The sequence below is a fragment of the Sceloporus occidentalis genome, unplaced genomic scaffold (genome assembly GCF_023333645.1).
Source record: "Sceloporus occidentalis isolate IW3139 unplaced genomic scaffold, rSceOcc1.0.p SCAF_14, whole genome shotgun sequence".
NCBI lineage: Eukaryota > Metazoa > Chordata > Lepidosauria > Squamata > Phrynosomatidae > Sceloporus > Sceloporus occidentalis.
The window spans coordinates 11,010,921-11,032,885 of record NW_028316994.1 but is presented as its reverse complement, the minus strand read 5'-3'; the positions used below and the strand labels follow the sequence as shown (position 1 = coordinate 11,032,885).

The 21,965-nt window shown below is 41.6% G+C and overlaps 1 protein-coding gene across 1 annotated transcript; it reads right to left on the bottom strand.

The window, feature by feature from the left end:
* Nucleotides 1–10,905: 10,905 nt before the first annotated feature.
* LOC149303907 (vomeronasal type-2 receptor 26-like) lies at nucleotides 10,906–21,096 on the bottom strand. Its single transcript, XM_089480576.1, has 5 exons — nucleotides 20,812–21,096; nucleotides 17,827–18,675; nucleotides 14,957–15,184; nucleotides 13,349–13,475; nucleotides 10,906–11,807 (listed from the first exon to the last, which is right to left on the bottom strand). The coding sequence occupies exons 1-5, from the start codon at nucleotides 20,938–20,940 to the stop codon at nucleotides 10,906–10,908; spliced, it is 2,235 nt and encodes a 744-aa protein (XP_089336702.1). The 5' UTR covers nucleotides 20,941–21,096.
* Between the last annotated feature and the right edge of the window lie 869 nt (nucleotides 21,097–21,965).

The window sequence follows — 21,965 nt, the reverse complement described above, 5'->3', positions numbered from 1 at the left end:
AAACCTCCGCTGATCAAATCTTGCCAAGAAATCCTAGTGATAGTCTTAGGTTTGTCTAATAATAATAATAATAATAATAATAATAATAAATTTTATTTATATACCGCTTTTCCACAGATCAAAGCGGTGTACAGACAATTAAAACCATACAATTACAGAACTCTAAGCACAATCATTCGCCTTCAAGGGTAAACAGGGAATTGATGGCAACATTGTAGATAACTTCATTCTTCGGGGGGAAGGCTTGACAAAAAAGAAGAGTTTTAAGCCTCTTTTTGAATGTTTCTAGGGGGCTTGTCAGACGGAGCTCCTCAGGTAGATCATTCCACATCCGTGGGGCCAACACTGAAAAGGCCATCTGGGATGTGGCAACATATTTGGAAGGTGGAATTACCAGTAAGTTCTTCCCAGATGTTCTGAGTGTGCGGGGCGGATCATATGGGGAGATGCGGTCCCTCAAGTAACTTGGGCCCAAGCCATGTAGGGCTTTATAGGTAGTGACCAACACCTTGTATTGCGCTTGGAAGTGAATGGGCAGCCAGTGAAGATCTTTCAAGATAGGTGTTATATGGTCAAAACTGGACACACCAGTGACTAATCTGGCTACCATATTTTGTACTAATTGAAGCTTCCGGACTTGGTACATGGGTAGCCCCATGTAGAGCGCATTACAGAAATCTAATCGAGAGGTTACCAGAGCATGTACCACAGTTTCAAGGTCCCTTTGGCCCAGAAAGGGCCGCAGTTGGCGTATCAACTGAAGTTGATAGCAAGCACTTCTGACCGTTGCATCTACTTGATATGTCAACTGCAGAGACGAGTCCAGAAGTACTCCTAAACTGCGAACTTCGTCCTTCAGGGGAAGTGTGACCCCGTTCAGGACAGGTGGATAAATTTCCTTTCTAAGGCCTGGGGGACCTATCACCAGTACTTCCATTTTCTCTGGATTCAGGCTGAGTTTGTTTTCCCTCATCCAGCCCATTACTGACTCCAGGCAGGCATTCAGAGGAGAGACGCCATCCTTAGTCAATGCATCAGTCGGAGACACAGAGAAGCATATTTAGTTGTCATCAACGTACTGATAACACCGCGCCCCGTGTCTCCGGATGATCTCTCCCAGCGGTAAACAAAGTGGGGGACAAAATAGCTACCTGAGGGACACCAGATGTCAGTTCCCTCTGAGAGGAGCAAGTGTCCCCCAACTGCACCATCTGGAATCTGCCCGAGAGGTAGGAACGGAACCACTGGAGCGCAGTGCCCCTGATGCCCAGCTCTCTCAGGCGTTCCAGAAGGATACCATGGTCAATGGTATTGAAAGCCGCTGAGATGTCCAAAAGCACCAACAAGGTCACACTTCCCCTGTCGATACCTAGACGGAGATCATCGACTAAGGCGACCATGGCAGTCTCAACTCCATAACCCGCTCTAAATCCAGTTTGAAATGGGTCCAGATAATCGGTTTCATCCAAGACTGCTTGGAGTTGGACAGCGACCGCTCTCTCGATCACCTTACCTAGAAATAGCAACAATGAGACCAGTCTGTAGTTATTCCTTACCAGGGGGTCCAAGGAGGGTTTTTTAAGCAACGGTTTAACTGTTGCTAGTTTTAGACTTGATGGAAATTTTCCCTCCCTGAATGATGCATTGATTATACGTTGTAACAGTAATGTTATAGCATCACCACCCTGGACGGTCAGCCAAGAAGGACAGGGATCGAGAGAGCATGTCGTCTTCCTAACACTTCCAAGAAGCTTGTCCACTTCATTGGTATGAACAAACTCAAAGTGATCCAGTTTAATAGAGTCCACAGAAGCTCTGGATACCTCTTCTATAGTTTCTGTTGAAATGCCAGCATCAAGATCAGCCCTTATTCGAGAGATTTTATCTGCAAAGAAGTTGTTAAAATCGTCACAGCAGGCTACAGTTGGTTCTAAAATAGGGTTCAGGGTGGGGGGAAGCTGAGTCAGCTCCCTGACCACCCTGAACAGCTCTGCTGGACGTGACTCCACAGACACAATATGCGCAGCATAGAAGGAGTTCTTTGCTGTGTCTATTGCCACTCCATATGACTTCAAACGAGCCTCATGGAGTGTCTTTTTGGATAAGCGCTGGTGTCTCTGCCAGCTGCATTCTAGTCGTTGTGCGGGCCGCTTCATTTCCCGGAGATCTTCTGTATACCATGGTTTTCTATTGGTAGCAGGCCGGAAAGGACGCTTAGGAGCGATACTGTGTATAGCCCTGGAGAGATCGTTGTCCCAGATGTTAGTCAGGGCATCAACAGAATCGCCATCAGATCCAACCATAAGCCCTTCTAAGGCTTCTTGGAACCTTTTGGGTTCCATCTGCCTTCGAGGGTGGACCATCCTAATTGGTCCTCCACCCCGGGGGGGATTTGGGTAGTTGCCTTAAGTCGAACCTCAACCAGGTAATGGTCTGTCCATGACAGAGCAGAGGTACTGCCTACCTCTGCCCACGGAGTGTCCCAGTCCATACTAAAGACAACATCGAGTGTATTACCTGCGCAATGTGTCAGACCCAAGACTAACTGGGATAGGCCCATGGCCATCATGGAAGCCATGAGCTCCCGAGCCGCACCTGTTAGATTTTGTCAGCCGGTCTCGAAAGGGATGTTGAGGTCTCCCAGAACCAGAAGTCTGGGAGACTCCAGCAACAGTTCCGAGACCAGCTGTGTCAGCTCAGCTAGGGAGTCTGTTAGCCCACAGGGTGGACGGTAGACCAACAGGATCCCCAGACTATCCTTAGCCTTCAAGGTCAGGTAAATACACTCGATGAAGTCCATTTTCTGGATGGGGTTCCTGGTTAAGGTGAGAATATTTTTATGGACTATAGCAACACCTCCCCCCACCACCCGCATGTCCTGGTCTGCTCCCTAACAGTATACCCGGCTGGAAGAGCCTGTGCCCACACTGCATTGCTCTCAGCCCCCAGCCAGGTCTCTGTAATGCAAGCCAGGTCACAGTTCTTGTCTTCCAAAAGATCGTAAATAATTTGGGTCTTATTCTTGATTGACCTGGCATTGCACAGAAGCAGAGACAGGGTCTGTGGTACCGTTGGATTGACCCTCGGTTCTTTTGGGTTAGGTGGGTGGATGGAAGGCAGGATAGGTATTAAGCATTGATCCTGCCTTCCCTTATATCGTAATTCCACTGTTCTACCCCCCATTCACCCTCCACACAGCTGTTCTTCAGGTTATCCCTGATGGAGCTGGGTCTGCCTCATCGCTCCCTCTCAGGCCAAGATGACAGTTAAGGAGGGAGGAGTCTCTTCCTTCAGGCAATCCCTGATGGAGCTGGGTCTGCCTGATAGCTCCCTCTCGGGCCAAGATGACAGTTAAGGAGGGAGGAGTCTCTTCCTTCAGGCAATCCCTGATGGAGCTGGGTCTGTCAGAAATAACTTGAAATTGCATAATGTCTACTCATACATTTCTCATTAACTGAGGCTCCAAATTCAAATTTGCAAAATGTTTGCCGAATACCTGGACGTTTAATTGCAGACATGTATATCTGTATGTATCATATGAAAGAACCAGCATGGCATAGTGAAATTATGGATCAATTTAAATGGGCCTATGCACCGCCCCTGTCACGTGCTAGGGGTTGGCCGTCCATACCGGCCTCACCCCTAGCATGTGACGGGGGCGTCAAAATGGCGGCCCCCTGTACACATGGGCGCTGCCCTTTTGATGTGATGGACGCATAGCGTCTGCATGTCCTGGCGCCTTTGTGGTGCCACAAGAAGAACTCGCTTTTTGCAGGTTCTTTTTGCTCCGTGACGGAGCCGCGTGGTTTGTCCGCTGTGTCTCCCTCGTGGAGCAAACCAGGCCGGTGACAGACCGCTCTTTTTGGGTGGTCTGTATCCCGCCTATGAAACTCACAGGGTGGGCCTGGGCAAACCACATTCACTCAGCCTCATTGGGAGACACGCTCTGAACAAATCTGGCCAAGAAAACTGTGTTCTAGGCTTGCCTTAGTTAGAGTTGCTGTATGTTGGAAATGACCTGAAGGCACACAACAACAAATATGAACACACAATATCCCTATCCAGTAGCCCCTTCTTGATCACATCTCTCTTTGAAACTACTTTTCGCTAATGCAGGTTGTCTCAGAAGAGAGGCCAGAAGACAGCTGGATATTTCCCTTTCTTTTGTGCTATGTCTTTTTAGATTGTAAGCCTGAGGGCAGGGAACTGTCCAGTTAAAAAATGGTAAGCCACTCTGAGAGCCTTTGTATCTGAAGAGCCGGGTATAAATAAAAATATTTGTGAGAAGAAAGATAATTTTCAGAGAGAAGAGGAGCCCCAAGAACAGAGAGAGAAACTGATGTGCAGAATTAGACCCCAGGACAAGTTCAACACATTTTTGGTGTTTGTTGTTGTATGCCTTCATGTCATGTCTGTCTTATGGTAACCTTAAACCAAACCTATTACAAGGTTTTCTTGTCAAGTATCTTCAGAGTGGGGTTGTGATTGCTATCCTCTGAGGCTGAGAGAGTGTGCCTCATATTTCCTGGCAGAGAGTATCATCACCCTTGCAAATGAAACCTACATCATTAATGATCCTACTCTACACCCCAAAGTTGCAGCCCCCTAGAAGGGACCTAGGATGGATACACACAATTTTATCATCAATCACCTTCTTGCCTTGGTACTATTCTCATTTAGCTGCAGTTTTTAGCTAGGAAAACACCACATTGTAGCATTAACCAGAAAGAATGGGCGGATGTGTAAAACCTAGATCACCAATGTTGTCCAATTTTTATTTCCAACTTTTTCCAGCTTTATTCTTGATCCAGGTTCAAACTCTATTTCCCCCTGCATGGAATTTCCTACATATGTCTGTTCCCATATTTCTAAATGCATCTATGTTCAACAGTTTTAGAACTATACATTTTTGAAAACCATCTGAAGCATATTTGGGCACATTTTAAAACTGTAAGGCTTTTACCATCCACTACATAGAATACTAATCATTTCTGAAAGCTTTGTTTTATTGTCCAAATCAGTTCCTATGGAATGACCTGCCAGAGGAGATCCGTAATATCTCCACTCTGACAGCTTTTAAGAAAGCACTCAAGGCGGATCTCTTCTGGCATGCCTTTCCAACTTAGTTACCCTCCCCAGATATAGAGATATTTGTCCCCTCATCTGTCTATTCGTCCCCACCTATGTTTCTGCCTATTTTTTATTGTTATTGTTTAATGTCTTTAATGTCTTTAATGTTTTTATACTGTTACTGTTTAATCCTGTTTTAGTACTGGGAATGGGGGGGAAGGGGGAGGTTAAAGGTTTGATTTTTTAAAAAACCTCTATTGTAATTTGATGTATTTTATTGTTGTAACCCGCCCGGATTCTTTGTGATTGGGCGGGCTAGAAATAAATTATTATTATTATTATTATTATTATTATTACTATTATTACTATTATTATTATTATTATTATTATTACTATGCTTGGAAAAGTAGGCAAGGCAGACTGTGATTTTTGTTCAGGTCTGTGTTAGTGTCTGGAAAGCATTATATGGATGAACTGTTGTATAAAATGCACTGGAACATCGTTCCTACTGATCCTCAATGCCCAACAAAAGCATTCTTGTGAATGGTGTAACTTTAGTTATCTCTCTGTTTGCTCATTTTTCTGGCGTTCCTATCTTTTTTCAGAAAAAAGGAATGTCCTGTGTTAGTAAAACATAAAATGTGTTGGGCTTTGGCTTGGCCAGCCAGAAGTACCATTTCATATTTTGGCTCAGACATACTCCCTGTCATTTCCCACAAGACAGTTTGGACTCCGGCCCCAAAGATTCCTCTAGAATGAGAGGTTCTGAATAGAACATATACTGTAGTTTGATATGAATATGTGGTTGTATATGGTTGTATGGATTCTATGTATGTTTTTATATATTCTTTTAAAACTGATAAAATTTATATAAAAATATCTCTTGGTTCCTAAAATCTATACTAAGGCATAATGCATAAATACTCCTGTTGTTGTTGTTGTTGTTGTTGCGGTTGTGATGGTGGTGTGCTTTCAGGTCATTTCTGACTTATGGCAATCCTAAAGTGAACTTTTAATGGGGTTTTCTTGGCAAGAGAAGGATTGCCATTCTCTTCTCTTAAGGCTGAGAGCATGTGACTTGCCCAAAGGCACCAGTGGCTTTCATGTCCACATGGGGAATTGAACCCTGGTCTCTAGAGTAATAGTCCAACACTGAAACCATTACGCCACACTGGCTCTCTATGAAGAAACCTACCTGTGGAATTTTGTAGATATTTAAGATGTTGGCCATCTGGAGAGAATTCTGGGAGCTGAACCCAGTGATGAAGGCCTTGAGTCTCTTGTCCCAGACACACTTGTAATTTGGGAAATTCATTTGATCCATGAACAGAAGGATCAGCGTGGACTCAATGGCTCTCCAGGAACTAAATCCATTGTTATCGATTTTTGATCCCAATGTAATGTTGGGTAACAACTTGTGATTCTCGTTGATCTCATGAATGGCAAAATCAAAGGCAAGAACAAGCTGGTAGTTTTTAGGTAACATCCTGAATTGAGAATTATAAAACATGGTTGAATAAGATGCATTTTACATACATTTGTGAATGAAACATAGACAAGATATAACAGGAGAAAGTGGTTATCAGTTCAAATTTCTTTCATGGATCAATCTTGGGCAGGGAGGAATCTGCAAAGCAAGTGGTCCCATTTTAAAAGCTGCCTTATGTGATACTTAGAAACATAAGAAAAGGCATGATTTTGCTATAGTCATTTTTGTTTTCATTAAGGACTACTCATAATTTCTTTCATGAATCAAGCACTATTTCCATCACTTGTATCACTGAGAACTTGGCAATATAATAATTGACGCTAGAAAATATATATTAATTACACTGGGAACGATGATGTAGCAATATTTAAAGCTACTGCAGGAAATGGAATGAATGTTTTCATCCTGCTTTCTCTGAGTTTTGGTATAGAACCATATACATAGCACAAGACTGGTATATCTGGATGTTTTCTCCCCCTGTGATATAGAATGGTGCTGTGTGCCATTCCCTTAGAATGATAGTCTTGCTTTCAAATACAGAACATTGCCTCAGTAGAAGCATGAGCATCACCATATTGACATGCTGTTATCTGTCTACTGGGCTGAGCTAACTCTGGGAAGGTGACTTGATCTGCTAAAGTCTATAATTCAGGTTCACATGAGTTCTCATACATCACTTTAGTTCATCTACATGCCACAAGTCAGTAATAGAATAACATAAGTTTTCAGTTGGGTGATACCACATCCCTTGTGCAGAAATACACAATTAAATCACTTCTGAAATCATCCGGAGACATGGAGTGCGGTGTTATCATACTTCCCATAGAGGTGAAAGTTCGCAGTTTCAAGTGAATGTGACAGCCAGGAGTGCTTTGTACCAACTTCGGTTCATACGCCAACTGTGCCCCTACCTGGACCAAAAGGACCTTGAAGCAGTGGTACATTCTCTGGTAATGTCACACCTTGATTTCTATAATGCGCTCTACATAGGGGCTACCCTTGTACCAAGTTCAGAACCTTCAATTAGTCCAAAATATGGCAGCCAGACTGGTCACTGGTTCTTTGAGGTTTGACCATATAACACCAGTCCTGAAAGATCTTCATTGGCTTCCAATTAACTTCTGGGCGCAATACAAGGTATGCGTTATTACCTATAAAGCCCTACATGGCTTGGTCCTGAGTTAATTGCGGGAACGCCTCTCCCTACATAATCCGCCCTGCACTCTCAGGATATCTGGGAAAAATCTGCTGGAATTACACTGAACTAGACTAGTCTCAACGTCTCAAAGAGCTTTTACAGCAGTGGCTCCTAAATTGTGGAACAGCCTCCCGGAAGAAATCTTTCTTATTACCTCTTTGGAGGCTTTTAAGAAGGCAGTTAAGACAGATCTCTTCAGTGATCCTACCCATCCAATCTACTATAAGAAATACTGTTCCATTCCTCTGTTTAGGATTAGAACACTCTATCCCACCATCGCTTTGACTGTATTGTTTTAATTGCTTTAACTGTCAAATGCTATATATCTTACTGTTATACTTTTTTTGTGTGTATATATATATGTGTGTGTGTGTGTGTGTACACACACGCACACACATATATATACTGGGTTATAATCCCGCCTCGATCCACCTGGGAGAGGTGAGAAAATATGAATAATTTTTTTAGTTTATTATTTTTTTATAGTAAAATGATATCCTTCATATAAAATGTCCAAATCAAGGTTTGCTTTTTGTATTTGTGTGTGTGTGTTAATGTGAAGTTTTCCAAGCTGTGGATGACTGACTCCGTGGATTCAGAATCTGTGGATACAGAGGGCTGACTTTACTATAACCAGCTAGGAGCTCTAGTCACCCAAAGAAAGAATAGCATATCTGAAGCAGCTATCATTCTTAGTGTACTGTACAATAATAAAAACAAAACTTACTTGAATTAAATTAGACAAATTCAAATTAGACAAATTATGCTAAGAGCTGCTTACCACATTGTGTAGGGGGAACTTTCTGCTTCCTGAAAGTTGTTTAACGACATTTTATTGAGTGTAAAGGACATAATTTCCCCAATGAGAATATCTTCTCTGAAGGCAAGGGCATTGCATTGGATTTCTGGCTGCCAATTGCAAATGGAGCCCAAACTCTTGCTGAAGTTATCAGAAAAGAAGAAAAGGAGGGAGAGCCAAACGTCTGTCAGTGGCTTTGCATGTTGTATCTGGCCCCATGCATTTTGCATGTTGTATCTGGGTCCATGCATTTTCACCAACACACGACGACTGTGATTCATGCAGTATCCAGCTTCAGAAAACCAAAGACTCCAAATTAATCTCTGTTACACAGTGATGAGGCATCTAAGTTAAAGAGGGTGCCTTACTCTCTGAAGGAGACATTGTATTAAAAGGATCCCTTATAGACAGCATGAAGCCTAAGAGAATTATTGTAGCAAACTGTCTTTGGTGAGCTGGTGCAATTCCACAAACATTCCAGATCAAGCACAACAATCGTGATAATTATGGGGCAAATAATTATCATTCAGAAAGTTCATACACAACTGAAAAAAACAAGAAGTGTGATCCCAGGAGTAGTAAAGTCCCATGAGAGTAGTTCCTCCATGACAGCAGAAAAACAAGATATATACTGAATGGACAAAGAAAGGACATGGGGGTCAAAGTGAATCCTGGGTAATAGTGGCCTGACATTTGAAACAGGTGCAAAGAAAATTGTTAGGAAAAGGCTGCCCATTGGACAATCCAGACTCAATTTTTATGTATATTATTTTATTTTCCTATGTTATATCTTATATTGATGCTGGTCTTTGACTGTAAAAAAAATCATTCATATCACTATGGAGCCACATTCTAAAGCAACACAATGAGATCATCAAATCTTTAGCATGCCAATACTGCATATGACCCTTAAAGCAAAGTAAGGGACTTCTGTGCTGTGATCCCTTCCATTTCCCTGCAGCCTCTTGCCTCCTCTATTTCCCTCTCTCTTTCTCCTGTCATTCTCCTCATCTATTTCAGCCACATCTATCTACATCTATTGTCTTGTCATTCTCCTCATCCATTTTAGCCACAGCCATATCTATTCTCTGTGTCACAGCCCCCATCCATTTATTATTATTATTAAGGTATTATTATTATTATTATTCACTGCAAAATAATCAGCATAGAAGCTGCAGTTTTACTTCGAAGTAAATCCTTTGCATCTGAAGCAGACCCATTTTAGAGGATTGCAGAAATGATCCAGTTTCCCTTATTCTCTATGCTCCCTAAAATACCACCTCCCTGAATCCAATCCACTCTCCTTCCCTTTGTAACAGTTGCCTACTCTTAGGTTGCATCCGCACTGGGGAGATAATCCGGTTTAACTCCACTTTAACTGTCCTGGCTCAGTGCTATGGAATTCTGGGAACTGTAGTGTTGTGAGACATTGAGCCTTGTCTGCCAGAGAGCTTTGGTGCCTCAGCAAACTAATAAATTATTATTATTATTATTATTATTATTATTATTATTATTATTATTTATTAATATCATCATTATTATTATTTTAAGATAAATTATTGTTATTATTATTTTAAAAATAAGTTATTATTATTATTATTATTATTATTATTATTGTGGGGTCCTTGCTCGAGGCTATGGAATTCTGGGAGTTAGAGCCTCTGCTCCTATCTCTCCCTCCAGCCTCCTGTTTCATTCCCTTCATACCTGTCATCTGGATCTGAATCTACCCTTTGTTTCATTACCTCCATCCCTTTCCAGTTTCATGTGAAAAATTGGGAATGTCACTTACTTGCTTACTTGCTAATTAGCTTACTTGCTGTTCACCGCTATGATCTTTGGAATAGCAGTATATAAATAAAACAAATTATTATTATTATTATCCCTAAATGCCCTCTGTTTCATCTGAATGCCTTTTTTGGAAGTTTGGGGGGTGTACCGGGATGGAAGCAAAGTTGCAAAGCTGCATTCCACACCAGACCAATTCAGAATGAAATCGAAGTGAGCTTGAATGCGAATTCTGTGAATTCACTTTTTACTGAAGTCACAAAAATGAGGAGTCACTCTGGATTCACTGCGGAAGTGCCACGGAAGGAGCGCCCAAAGAAAGGAATCGCGTCTGATAACACATTCACGTTATCACGTTAATTTGCATCGTTGGACCCACAGTCACGTGAGATCTGATCTGCAAAAAGCTCCAAAAAGCTCTGTGTGATAAACATCTATATCTGCAATGTTGAGCTACTCCTGAACACTTCTCTTATCAGTTCCTCTTAATTACAAACAATCAGGAATATTAAATATTAAAAAGGCTATGCATAAAAAATAACACAGAATTTTGTCAAATTGTCAGGTCTTCTTCCTGATGAGCTGTTCTCTTGTGTTCAGCTCAGGTCTCCATAAAATAATGTAGCATTTAGGGAAGAACATGCAAGACAGTAAGCCAAAAGTTGAGGCCAAGATAGAGAAGACTTCCACAGCCACCATGTATTTCCCTTTAGTGCTCAGGTAACTTGGGACAAAGGAAATCCAAACACTGCAGAACACCAACATGCTGAACGTAATCAGCTTGGCTTCATTGAAACTGTCTGGCAACTGTCTGGCAAAGAATGCAATAGTGAAGCTGGTGAAGGACAGAAGTCCCATGAAGCCCAGGACAAGGTAGAACATGTGGTCTGAGCCCTCATTGCATTGCAGTATAATCTCTGCTGGCTGAGAGTGACTGTCAGCCTCTGGAAATGGTGGAGAGGTTGTCAGCCACACTGCACCAATGCCTATTTGAATGAGAGAGCAAAAAAGAATGACCAATATTGCCAGCTTCATCCCTACATATTGCCTAATTTTGTTCCCTGGCTTTGTAGCCATGAAAGCCAGCACAACAATGATGGTTTTGGCCAACATGCAAGAAATGGCAATGGTGAAAATGTTACCAAAGACTGTTTGCCGGAGTATGCAGGAGACTTTTGTAGGTTTTCCAAGGAAAAGAAAGGAGCACAGAAAACAGAGCAACAGTGAAGTGAGCAGAACACAGGTGACACACCAGTTGTTGGCTTTAACTATGGGAGTGATCCTGTGATAAATGAAAATCCCCATTATCACAATGATGACTGCGCAAAAGAAAAGAGCAAAGGAAGCCAAGGTTGCTCCTAGGGGTTCTGTGTAGGACAAGTAGGTAACCACTTTGGGGATGCATTGATTTCTCCTTTTATTTGGATATTGATCTTCTGGACATTTTTCACATTCATTTGCGTCTGAAATCCATAAAAAAAAGTCTCAGTATTAGCAAAATATGCATGTATTCAGATGCACAATTTTTTCATGATTAGACATTAGAATTCAGTTTCTTACTCACATATAGTCCCTTCATTCCTGGTTCTGAATTTATCTGCAACTAGTTATATTGTTGTTGTTTAAATTACTCTCATAATGCACATTTTGAATGCATTTTTTGAGGACAGAAATGGGGAGGATGTGACATCTTTAGTTATGTCCCAGATCCAGTATAAAACCACTCAGGTTTTTCCCCACTATAATCCAGAGGTAAGAAAATCTCAAATTAGCAAACCATCTCATATACAAAGCAAAGAGGATCAAGTGGAGACTATCGCACTTAGGCCACATCATGAGAAGGCATGGAGCACAAGAAAAAAGAATAATGTCAAGAAAGGTAGAGGATAGATGAAAGAGACGAAGATCCCAAACCAGTTGAATAGAGTCAGTCAGGGGACTTATGGACAAGGGCTTACAGGATTTGAGCAAGGCAATGGAAGGTAGGGATTCTTGGAGATGTCTCATCCACAGGGTCGCCATGAGTCAGAACTGACTCGAGGGCAGCAAGCACTGAGCAACAACTACAACAATTTTTTTTTTTTACTAAGCCATTGTATATAATGGGACTTGAACATCTGAGGGGTTTATCACACGGAGATTTTTGGAGATTTTTGCAGCTCAGTTCCGAGGTGACTGTGGGTCCAACGATGCAAATTCATGCTAAAACGTGATGTGTTATCTCATGTGATTGCTTTTGTATGGGCGGTGCTTAGGAGGCGCTTCCGCATTCAGTCTGCACTGATTCCTCATTTTGGTGAATTCAGAAACAAGCGAATCTGCTTGTAAGCTCACTTTGATTTCACTTCAAATTGGTCTGGTATGGAAGATCACTCCGATGTCGCCCCCCTTGGCCCCTGCGTCCTGCTTCTTCATTCCTCTCCTCCTCCTTCACCCCATCTCATCCTCTCTGCCACCCTGCCACCCATACCATAATCCCCTGAGTGCTCCTGCATTCCGATCCTGGCCTCAGTGACCCCCTGCCACCCATCCCATCATCCCCTGAGTTCTCCTACAACCCGATGAAGGATGATAGCTAAGGAAGGGGCAGGGAAAGAGGACAGTGTCCAGAGCCCCACTGAGCATGCACAAGGGTGCCTTTTCGAATCGTTGAACCCTCTGGTGTGGTAATACAATGTGCACTCACCCCGCTTTGCTTGAATCCGCATAATGTGACTTACTTGGAATAAAACTGACTCTGCTTCCCCCTTGATTTGGAAGGGCAACGGAAAGGCAACCAGGTGTGGTAAAACATCACATTTTAACGAGAATTCGCATTGCTAGACAGGAGTGGATCTGGTGTGAAAAAACATCATGCTTTATGTTGCTAGAAAAGGAGTGACTGCGGATCTGAGCTGCAAACCCCCCACGTGTGATAAGGCCATGGGGTTTGGTATCTACAGGGGGGCCTGGGAACCAAACCCCCACAGACACCAAGGTCCCACTGTACAACTGTGTCTCTTACCAAATTGGATGGAAATCCTTCCAGCAGCACAACAAATGCAGTCGTAACAACATATGTAGTTCCCTTGCTGAACAATCCTGCTGTATCCAGGATGGCATTTCTCGACACATCTAGCCTTGGGTAGCATCTAAATGAAAGCAAAAAGATGGATTTCAAAGCCCATGGTGAACTCATATCTTTATCATGATATTCAGGATGGAAATGAATTGACTTCTTCAAAGTTATCATTTCCACCTTGAGTTGCTTTAGTCCAGGTATGTAGCCATTAATTCTCAGCCATGGTAATAAAAAGTATTTGGAGCATCTATTAAAGCTCTCTTCAAAAGAAAGATGTGCTTTAAAATATGCTGAATCCTCCTCTGAGCTGGCAAAGAACTATTAGAATTCCCAAGTAATAATTTGGATTCATGCCTTCTTGATTCCACTGGATAGTGGAGATATTAAGAAACTGCTAGGGAAAGTACAATGGATGGAGGGAAAGTATATTAACTGATGCACTTTGGTTTTAACTGACATTATGTGCTATGTTTTGATCTGTCACAGTTCATGGAGAGAGGTGAGTAATTAACAACAACTACAACTAATACAACAATATTAATAGAGGACCTATGAGGAATTCCTTTGCCCTCCATCACATTCACAAACATCATGATGTTGAACTTCCCATTCCCTACATTCTTATAGGGCATGTCAACACAGGCCATTTAAAACAATTTCCCCCTTGCCCCACTATGATCTGTCTTCACAGCATAGAGCCAAAGCTTCATTCAGGGAGGCTTTGAATACATAATCATGGGATGGCTTTTATATGGGGTGCTTATTATATGGTGTGATTATGGTAGTTTTTAATGTATGTAATTTTATATTGTTCTTATTTGGTGTTTTTAATTCTTTTTATTGTAATGTCTTTTAAAGTGTCTTATTTATGAGCCACCTCTGGGAGAAAGGTAGTAAAATAAATAAATAAATAAATAAATAAATAAATAAATAAACTATTCAACTTCACATTGAATCTGAACCATCTCACCATTAAACAGATTTAAAATAATTTCTTTTTGCTCCAGTTTTCCCAAACAAATCCAGAGCACTCCAGAGCAATGCCAGGGGACTGTTTACACATAGGTCATGCTACACTGCTCCATGCTGCTGCCACTGGCACATATCCTCTAAGGCAACACATGTGATTGACCCTGGATGTCTTGTTTTGAACCTCAGAGAGAGTGACCCATGGGAGGGGTGGCAGCGGTGAGAGGCATAGTGGGACACATGTGTAGGTAGCCACTCCACATCACACTCGAATGTACAGGTAATGAAGGGAATTTGAACAGCTTCGGGACCAGAATACTTTGAGATCAACCAGTGTAGGTCCACCCTTCATGTCCCATTGAAAGTAATGGAGTAATGTTATGTTTTCTAACTTGGTAGGAAAATTCAAGTCTGAAAGGTGGATAATTTTTCCATAACTTACAAAGATGCTCTAACATGTTTTGAGTGCCTATTAATTTTTGAGGGACAAAGATTCTCTCTAGATGATATCCGACTTTGGATACTAGAGAACCTGGAAAATATCATTTCTGTTGATTTTTTTTTATTAAAAAATATCCTCACCTCTTCAAATTTGTGATTCCACACAATATTGCTTCCATTGATGGTGAACCTTTTGCCTATGGGAGCCTGTGGGTCCATTCTTCCAACTTGCACTTTCTGGAAAGATTGATCAGGGAATGTGACCAAGTTGATAATGTCAAAAGCAGATGCCAGGTCTCCATTCTCATCAAAAAATATTTCCTCCCCAGCACTGTTATTAAAACAGATGTATCTCAGAAGTGAGTGAAGCTGAATTAGAGAACAAATGGTTGATAAATTTGGTTAACTAGTGGGAAAGGGGATTTCAATCAGTCAGTTTCAATCAAAAGGGAAATCTAGCAATCAATCAGTCTATCATTCTATCTAATTACCTTTTACCTAGTGCAGGAACTACTCAAATAAAATACATCTATGAAAAATTAAGCATAGCATTAAATACCAGTTAAAATGTGAAACTTGTATCATATTGAAACTAAGCAGTGAATTAAAACAGTTGTAGAGTGTTGGGGGTGGAGGATGGGGAAGAAGTGAGAGGAGGAAAAGCCCAGGAAGGCCTATGTGTGTCTCTGGTGCTCTGGTGCTCCCTCCTTCCTGCCCCTTCTTTCTCTCCCTTCTCTTCCCTTTTGGTGCTTCTACTTCCCTGGGAAGAGAATCCTCAGGGAGAGAGAGGTGTGGAGCAGTCCAGGGCAAGGCGATGCTCCTTCGCCTAGCTGTCATCCAGAAAATCCCCCCCCTCCCGGATCCCAGCCTGTCAGGAGGAGGAGGAAGGAAGGAAGGAAAGAAAGAAGAAAGGAAGGAAGGAAGGAAGAGGAAGGAAGGAAGGAAGGTAGGAAAGAAGGAAGAGGAAGGAAGGAAAGAAGGTAGGCAGGAGGAGGAGGTGTGTGTGTGTGTGTGTGCACGCACACGCGCGCACACATGCCCCCCTCTGTTGAAAAGCAAGCCTTTGCCAACAGCTCATGCTGCTGGAGGGAAGAAAGGAGGAGGAGGAAGGAAGAAGGAAGGAAAGAGAAAGGAAGGAAAGAAGGAGGAGGAGGAGGAAGGAAGAAAGGTACCCGGGAAGAGAAGGAGGACAAGGAACACACCAAGTTTTTTTTAAAAAAAACAACAAACAAAATAAATTTAAGCAAAAAATCGATGGAATGGCTTAGAAACTACTTGCCTTTGCAGTTAGTTGCAAGATCAATCTATTGATTAATCGATTAATTTTATTTTTTTGAAAAGGACCCATGTCACAACCACAAACTCAAAAGGCAGCACTGTGTGTGACATCTCTGGAGAGGGATGGTACACACCCCTGTGCCATTTGTTCCTCCCCTCTGAAAGAACTGAATCTGACCTGGTGTTCCCACTTATTGGACACACGTCAGAATTGATTCTTCTCAAAAGAACCACTTTCAAACTGCTATCAAATAACCCTGGGTTTTTTTGCATTTGCCCCACTTTATCCTAACTGAAATCGTTCCAATGAGGATTGGAGTCAGTTTCCAGTGGGAACGAGGATCATTCACCCCGTATCACAATTTGTTTCAGGTTGCAGTGGGAATGACCCCTTAAGTATCTAAATATCTTAGCAAAGTAGAAATCCCAAAATTACATACCATTAACCATGGCAGTTAAAGCAGTGTCCAACTGCAGTGGAAATTTCAGTAATATCTATTAAATAATCTGTGACTTCCTGTTTTAAGAGTTCACATTCATCTGAACTGATATCTGATGGTTTGTCCCTTCAGTCCTTTCCTTATAGTGCATGACAAAAGAAAGTTGACATGGAGTGAGAAACAAGTGGCTTTCTCAGTACCTCTCCACATGCCATTGATACACTTCTTTTGTGTTCCTGAGGAAGACGGTTGTAAAAGCATGTCTTTTGCCACACTGGAAATATCTGTTTGGAAAAACATGCTTTTCCAATCATCTTCCTCTCGAAAGAGTAAATGATAGCATGTGGAAAAGCAAGGAGAAAGCCACTTTTCTCTTCCTGCACATGCACTTTTGTCATGTGATAAATCTTCCTGATCAAATGAGTACGTAGATTATATTAGGCTTCCTTAAGTCTTTATCTCAGCATTTAAACCCCAGGATGTCTGCATAAACCATGGAAAGGGAAATTGCAGCCCATGGTCCTTGCGCAGCCCCCAAAGCCCTTAGTCTGTCCTTTAGGGCCCATCAGGGACGAATTTTGTTTTGGCCATAAATGCTTTGTAGTGGGCATGGGAGGATTATGCAACATTTTAGTCCTATCTCCAGGCACCCAGGAGAACTTTCTAAAAGCAAGAAGTGAAGACCTGTCCTGTAAGTTGCCTTGCATCCTGTTCTTGAAGAAGGGTCGGCTGTTAAACAAACATACAAAAAAACTGAAAGTGATATTTGGGTCATTTGGGTTTTTTTGTTTTTGTTTTAAAGGCCTCTGAAGGGCATAAAATAGCATGCCCCCCCTAAAAATGAACTTAATACTCAAACTTCCTGCTCCTGAAATGGATATTGTGGAGCTTTTTGCTACAAATTTCATTTCATTTCATTTCAAAAGGTTTGGCATGGAGATGTGCCCCTCCATGTTCTACTGGGAAATCAACATGACCCCCAAACTTTGACAGTTGCCCACCCCAGGCAGATACCCTGTGGAAATATATTGGGACCTTGAATCAGGAGCCCTGGTGGCACAGTGGTTAAATGTCGGTACTGGAGCTGTGAGTTTGATCCCAGGATCTGCAATGTTGACTTAGTCTTCCTTCCTTTTGTAGATTGGTAAAATGAGTACCCAGCTTGTTGGGGGCAAATAGCTTACAAATTGTAAACTGCTTGGAAAGTGCTGAGTTCACTGATGAGTGGGATAGAAATGTACATTCTATTGCTTTTGCATCTTGTATCACTCTTCCTAAGAAATGTAAACTTGCCTTCCAGGGCTGAACATTCAAAAGGTTCCACTTCTCTTCAGTAACTAGTGCTTTCTGCTTGGCCCGCAATGAATATGTGGCATGAAGAGCATGAGCTACAGCATAGACAGCATTGTAGACATTGTAGCTCTGGCCAGACAGCTGCATTTCAAACACAGCTCCAGAGAGGGTCCCTAACCTCTCTTCACCTGTGCAATTGCTTGCATTTGGGTAATTCAGGTTATATTGAGGGAATGAACAGGTAAATGCACTAAACCAAAATTCATGTATGTTATGAATCTTTGACTGAAATGGATTTATGTTCTGCTGAAACTCCTGGAATCCTGGCACCACATTGGTGTGGAGGGCAAAGGACAAGGTGCCATTGAAGGATTTTTCTGTGAACTTTTCCCAAGAGAAAACAGTTGTGACATCCCACTGAGCAGTTGTGACCCAAACTCTTTCCATAGGCAGATTTTCATAATGTTCTAATGTTGTTAATATTGTCCTTAAACCCTCCATAGACTCAGCATGTCCAAAGACAAGGATCACATTAATTTCATTTGACAGGAGAACATGAAGAACTACAGACAGTTTTTTCCTAGTATTTGGTGCATAATCTGTAACTGCAGGCATGGATTGGATGAAAGAAATACAAATATCTCTCCCCTGGATGCTGGCACTGAAGGTTCGAAGAAATCTTTCACCGCTTGCATCTTCTGGAATGAGGAGGCCTATCCAATTCCACCCAAAATATTCAAGGAGCTGAATAATGCCAGAATTCTGAGAGGTTTCATCTGGAACCATCCGGAGGAAATAAGGAAACTGAGTTTTATCACTTAGAACAGGATCAAAAGATCCACTGCTGAGCTGAAAAAAGAAAACACACACACACATATAAATGAGAAACAGAATTCTTTGTTTGAATAAAACTTTTGTTTTGTTAGTCCAGAGACCCAGAGTGGTGTATTGGTTTTAGTGTTGGACTATAGCTGTAGAGATAAGGGCTTGAATCCTTGCTTTGCCATGGATTGTGTGACCTTTGGCAAGTCACATTCTCTCAACCTCAGAAGAAAAAAAAGATAAACCCCCTGAAACAAATCTTGCCAAGAAAACCTAGTGATAGACTTTGGTTTGTAGTAAGTCGGAAATGTCTTAAAAGTGCATAGTGTCCTCTCAAATATTCCTCATTGTCTGAGGCTCCTAATTCACATCTGGAAAATATTTGCAGAATACCTGGAAATTTAATTGCATAGATATACAATAGATCGGGGGGAAATAATCACACCCCCACGTTCGTGTCCTTTCCTTCTCTTGTCTGAAAACAGTAATGGACCCATCACTGGTTATTAACGGTAGTTCCTAAGTTAGCAAGAATTACAAGTAACATATCTAACTGCTAGAGGGTTGTGATTACACACATTACATTGTGATAAGATCTATCAATTTTGGTTCTCTGTACTTTCAGTCTTGAATATCACAAACCAAAGTCTTGTTCCTTTTTCTGAGTAATAACTTTTCTCCATATTTAGAGGTAATTATAAGAACTTTAAATATAAATGGATAATTTGTTTCCATCTTGCTATTCCTCAGTTGGAGATAGCACAGAACCGGAAAACAGGCTGCTTGCCCAAGAAGAACTCCGGGTGAAGTGTCTGGAAAACCTTATTAATAGAAAAGGTATCAGACAGGATCAATAGCCCCACTTTGTATCACACTCCTTTTGAGGAGAAATGGGCGGGTTACAGACCGCCGAAAATCAGCGGTCTGCTGCTGCCGCCGGTTTCAACATCCGGGAACCGCAGCAGCCAAATGGCGCGGTTCCTGGACGCCGCAAAGAAGGAGCGCGAAAATTGTGCTCCTTCCTGCTCCCCGGAAGAGACGCCACAAGTGCCGAAGTGCGCACTCGCAGCATCATTTCCAGGGCGTGACGTGTGGATGCAGCGCATCCGCTACGTCAAGATGGCAGCGGCTGTGTGGAACGGCCGCTGCCATTTTGTACGGACTCAGTCCGTACTAGGGTTAGGGGCATCTGGAAGAGACGCCCCTTTCTAACCCTAGTAAGGACTGAGTCCGTGCTAGGGTGCCCGTCTGTAACGCGCCCTGGTTACCCTTTTTGATCCTTGTTAATTCTTTAGAACCGTCTCCTCTGCCACCGTCTCAGCATTTGAACTTATGGAATGATATTTTCTGATTTCACCCATTGGCTCCATGTATTCATGAATTTTTAACTTTCCTCAGTGGATTATAAATTTAATAAATTAAAGGATGGGGGAAATATGATCAACCAGAAGAACCATTTACTATTTTGACCTAGATGTTCTCCCTGTCACTTTTCATATTGCAGTTTGGACTACAGCCCCAGAGTTAATTCTAGGATCAGATGTTATGAACAGGAAATGTAGTTTCATATGAATCGAAAATGCTTCTGCTAAGGGCCTTAATGAGAATTAGTTCAATGCCAGGCTGATGAGAAATTTCTTCTCTTTAAACTACTATGCTATGATGTCAGGACAAAGCGGAAACCAAGCCAATGAAGAGTGTGGTGCTTTCACTAAGAGTAATTCACAGCCACAGTGAAGTCAAACAGACATAAGACTATTCATTGAGCAGCCATAAAGATTGTACAGAACATTTCAAATTTGCAAATTATGAACTGGATAAAGATAGGAGATGGAGCATCTCAACATTTCTTGTTTCCCGAAATCTACACCAAGGCACAATGTAGAAATATACCGGTTGTTGTTGTTGTTGTTGTTGTTGTTGTGAGCCTTCAAGTAATTTCTGACTTATGGCAATTCTAAGGTGAACCTCTTATTAGATTTTCTTGTCAAGAATTGTGCAGAGGAGGTTCGTCATCGGCTTCCCCTAAAGCTGAGAGCATGAAACTTGTCCAAAGTGACCAGTTGGTTTCATGACCAAACAGAGAATTGAACCCTGGTCTTGAGAGTAATAGTCCAACACTGAAACAATTATGTCACACTGGCTCTCTATGAAGAAACCTACCTGTGGAATTTTGTAGCTATTTAAGATGTTGGCCATCTGGAGAGAATTCTGGGAGCTGAACCCAGTGATGAAGGCCTTGAGTCTCTTGTCCCAGACACACTTGTAATTGAGGAAATTCATTTGTCCCATGAACAAAAAGGTCAGCGTGGACTCAATGGCTCTCCAGGAACTAAATCCATTGTTATTAATTTTGGATCCCAGTGTGATGTTGGGTAACAACTTATCGTTCCCATTGATCTCGTGAATGGCAAAAACAAAGGCAAGAACAAGCTGGTAGTTCTTAGGTAACACCCTGCATTGAGAATTGTGATACATCTTTCATAACTGAATCAGATGCACATTACTCATTTTCTATGAATGAAACATAAACAGAATATAGCAGGAGAAAATGGATATGAAGCTTTTGGTATGTTTTATAGCCAGATTGAAAGACAAACATATAAAGATATATGATCACAATACCTAACACTTGTATAGTTAAATATTCTGAGAACAGAGTTGTGGTTTGATATCAGAAGTGATAACAGTCCATCTATTTCAAGAATATACTGCAGAGAGGAGGGGGTATTGTTGTTGTTGCTACTAACTGAGAGTAAATAATCCTTGACTATTGCTCCAAATATATTGGTGAATCATAATCTACCTTATTCTTTCCTTAGTCTAAAAAGTTCATAATATATAGCAAGTAGCATTTTAATATCAAAGGATTTCTTATCTGTACCTTGGACACTTGAGAATTCTGCAGTGAAACTTTCTGGTCCTTGGAAATTAAATTATCTTTTTTTAGGGGGGGGGGGGGCGGTGGGATTTGTCAAAGCTAATGTTCACATTGTATGGGGTCTGAAAAATCATTTTTGTCAAAGTCAAAGCCAGTCTTAATTTCTTGAAGAGCCTTCCACCATTTCTTTCATAGATTAAGCACTAAATGAAAGCCTGTTGCTTTATTATTTCTACCACATTATCACTGAGAACTTGGCAATAGAATGATTGACTTGGGAAGATATATTTTAATGACACTGGGAACAAGGATGTAGCAGTACTTACAGCTACTGCATAATCCATGGATGCCCAAGTTGCATTATAAAGAATGACATAGTAAAATGGTGTCCTTTATATGAAAAGGCAAAACCAAGGTTTGCTTTTTGGATATTTGT